At 35.5% G+C, this 2,087-nt stretch overlaps 1 protein-coding gene across 1 annotated transcript; it reads left to right on the top strand.

Annotated features, from left to right (window-relative positions):
• The first annotated feature begins 764 nt into the window (after nt 1–764).
• Nucleotides 765–2,087, top strand: LOC106321142 (heavy metal-associated isoprenylated plant protein 26-like). Its single transcript, XM_013759456.1, has 3 exons — nt 765–915; nt 1,027–1,102; nt 1,574–2,087. The coding sequence occupies exons 1-3, from the start codon at nt 829–831 to the stop codon at nt 1,867–1,869; spliced, it is 459 nt and encodes a 152-aa protein (XP_013614910.1). The 5' UTR covers nt 765–828; the 3' UTR covers nt 1,870–2,087.

Consider the following 2,087-nt stretch of genomic DNA (forward strand, 5'->3'; position numbering starts at 1 on the left):
CCGACGATTTTTTCCCTCAGAATCCTTGATGTTTTCTTGTAGTGACTCTTAATTAAGAAACTACCATTGGAGCAAGAAAATTAGGTAACTCTTAACTAAAATCCTTAACTAAAATTTAATACTTAAATAGTCATTAAAAAATCTAATGGGTTTCTAGAAACCTAAATACTTAAATAGATATTAAGAGCCGATTCTTATTTTTTTTAGTTAAAAGTTAAGAGACGGATTTTTATATTCCGATAAAAAACCCATCCAAGAACCCCCAATAATTATCCTCTAAGCTCAGAACTGATTAACTGACAGGAACAAAACAACAGGAAAAACATTCTTAAAAGTGTCTATAAAAACTAAGTCGGATTTATTTGGTTTAATTGACGAATGCTTTGCAACTTTTTTCGTTAGTCGCCTCTCTTATATTACATAAGCTGACCCTCGGGTAACTTCGATGACCAAACTTTTCAATAAACCATTTAATTTTATTAACACGAACAATTATCCATTAAGAATAAATGAAGATGACCCGATGAGTGAAAGGAAAAGCTAGGAAATTACAGCCTCGTTGTCCGCCAGGAAATATTTTAGAGGGTTACATCAATTAGAGGGACACCTCCAAATTTAAATAATTACCATTACACCTAATGACACTTGATTAATGCTCACTTCATCAAGAAATAATCTAATGTGTGTTTGCTAATCCTAGAACATATTATTCACCAGTTCAAACTCCCCTATATATATAGACACTGCTCCCATACGATCCACCACGAGCTAGCTCTCTCTCACTGATCTCTCCCTCTCTATCTTTCTTCCCTTCTCGTGTGTGTAAACATGGGAGCTCTAAATTTTCTCTCTGACTATCTCTCTGATCATTTCTATGTCTCAATAAGAAAAAGGAAGAAGCGTAAAATCATGCAGGTAATTAATATATCCCTTACGTTACAATTTTTTTTTAATATATCCCTAATTTTATATCTTATTTCATCGTTAATTAACTGTTTGGCCCTTTCCCCAATATGATAAGAGCAGACGGTGAATATAAAGGTGAAGATAGACTGTGACGGATGCGAACGCAAAATCAAGAACGCAGTTTCCTCCATGAAAGGTTAGTTATTGAAAGCTTCTCTATTAATCATACACGATCAAACTTTTTCGTCATAATCCGTATTGCTTAGGATACTAATCAATTGTGTGCTACAAGTAAATTATCACTGACACGAAATTTCGCTTATACCACATATAAGAAGGTTCCAAACTTTGACCAGTGGCGGATGTACAGTCAACAAGGGTGGGCATCTGCCCCCTATTGATTTTTTCAAAAAAAAAGTTTTTCTTTACTATTTATAATAAATTTTGGAGAAACTGGATAAAATTTTCCCCCATAAAATTTCAAATCTAGGGTTAAGTTTATCTCATCAGTTGTGTGCTACAAGTAAATTATCACTAGCGTAATAATAGCCACGTTTTATGTAATTTGAAGTCTCATATTCCAAAAATGACAAAAACAACTCTCTTTTTAAATCAGCCAAACACGGCCTTACTAATAACATATTGATCACCACTTTTTATTTTGAAGGAGCAAAATCTGTGGAAGTGAATAGAAAGATGCACAAAGTGACGGTGAGTGGTTACGTGGATCCGAAAAAAGTGTTGAAGAAAGTGCAGAGCACTGGGAAGAAGAAAGCTGAGCTATGGCCGTACGTTCCATATACGATGGTGGCGTATCCATACGCAGCTGGAGCTTACGACAAAAGGGCCCCATCAGGTTTTGTGAGGAAGTCGGAGCAGGCTCAGGCGCAGCCAGGAGGTACAGACGATAAGCTCATGTCCCTTTTCAGCGACGAGAACCCTAACGCCTGCACCATCATGTGAATAAGTTTAGCGCATGACGTGATAACTGGTGTAACGTCTTATAAATTTAGATGTTGGAACCTGTTTTGTTAGTGTATAGAATCAGAAGCAAAGAAACTTATAATAGTACACCAATACCATGTAATAGATATGTATCAGTTTCATATTATGCGTTTACTTGCAAGCAGTGGTTTATATTCGTGTATACAGTTTTACTTGTATTTTAATGAATAACTAGA

Source organism: Brassica oleracea, unplaced genomic scaffold (genome assembly GCF_000695525.1).
Source record: "Brassica oleracea var. oleracea cultivar TO1000 unplaced genomic scaffold, BOL UnpScaffold01260, whole genome shotgun sequence".
NCBI lineage: Eukaryota > Viridiplantae > Streptophyta > Magnoliopsida > Brassicales > Brassicaceae > Brassica > Brassica oleracea.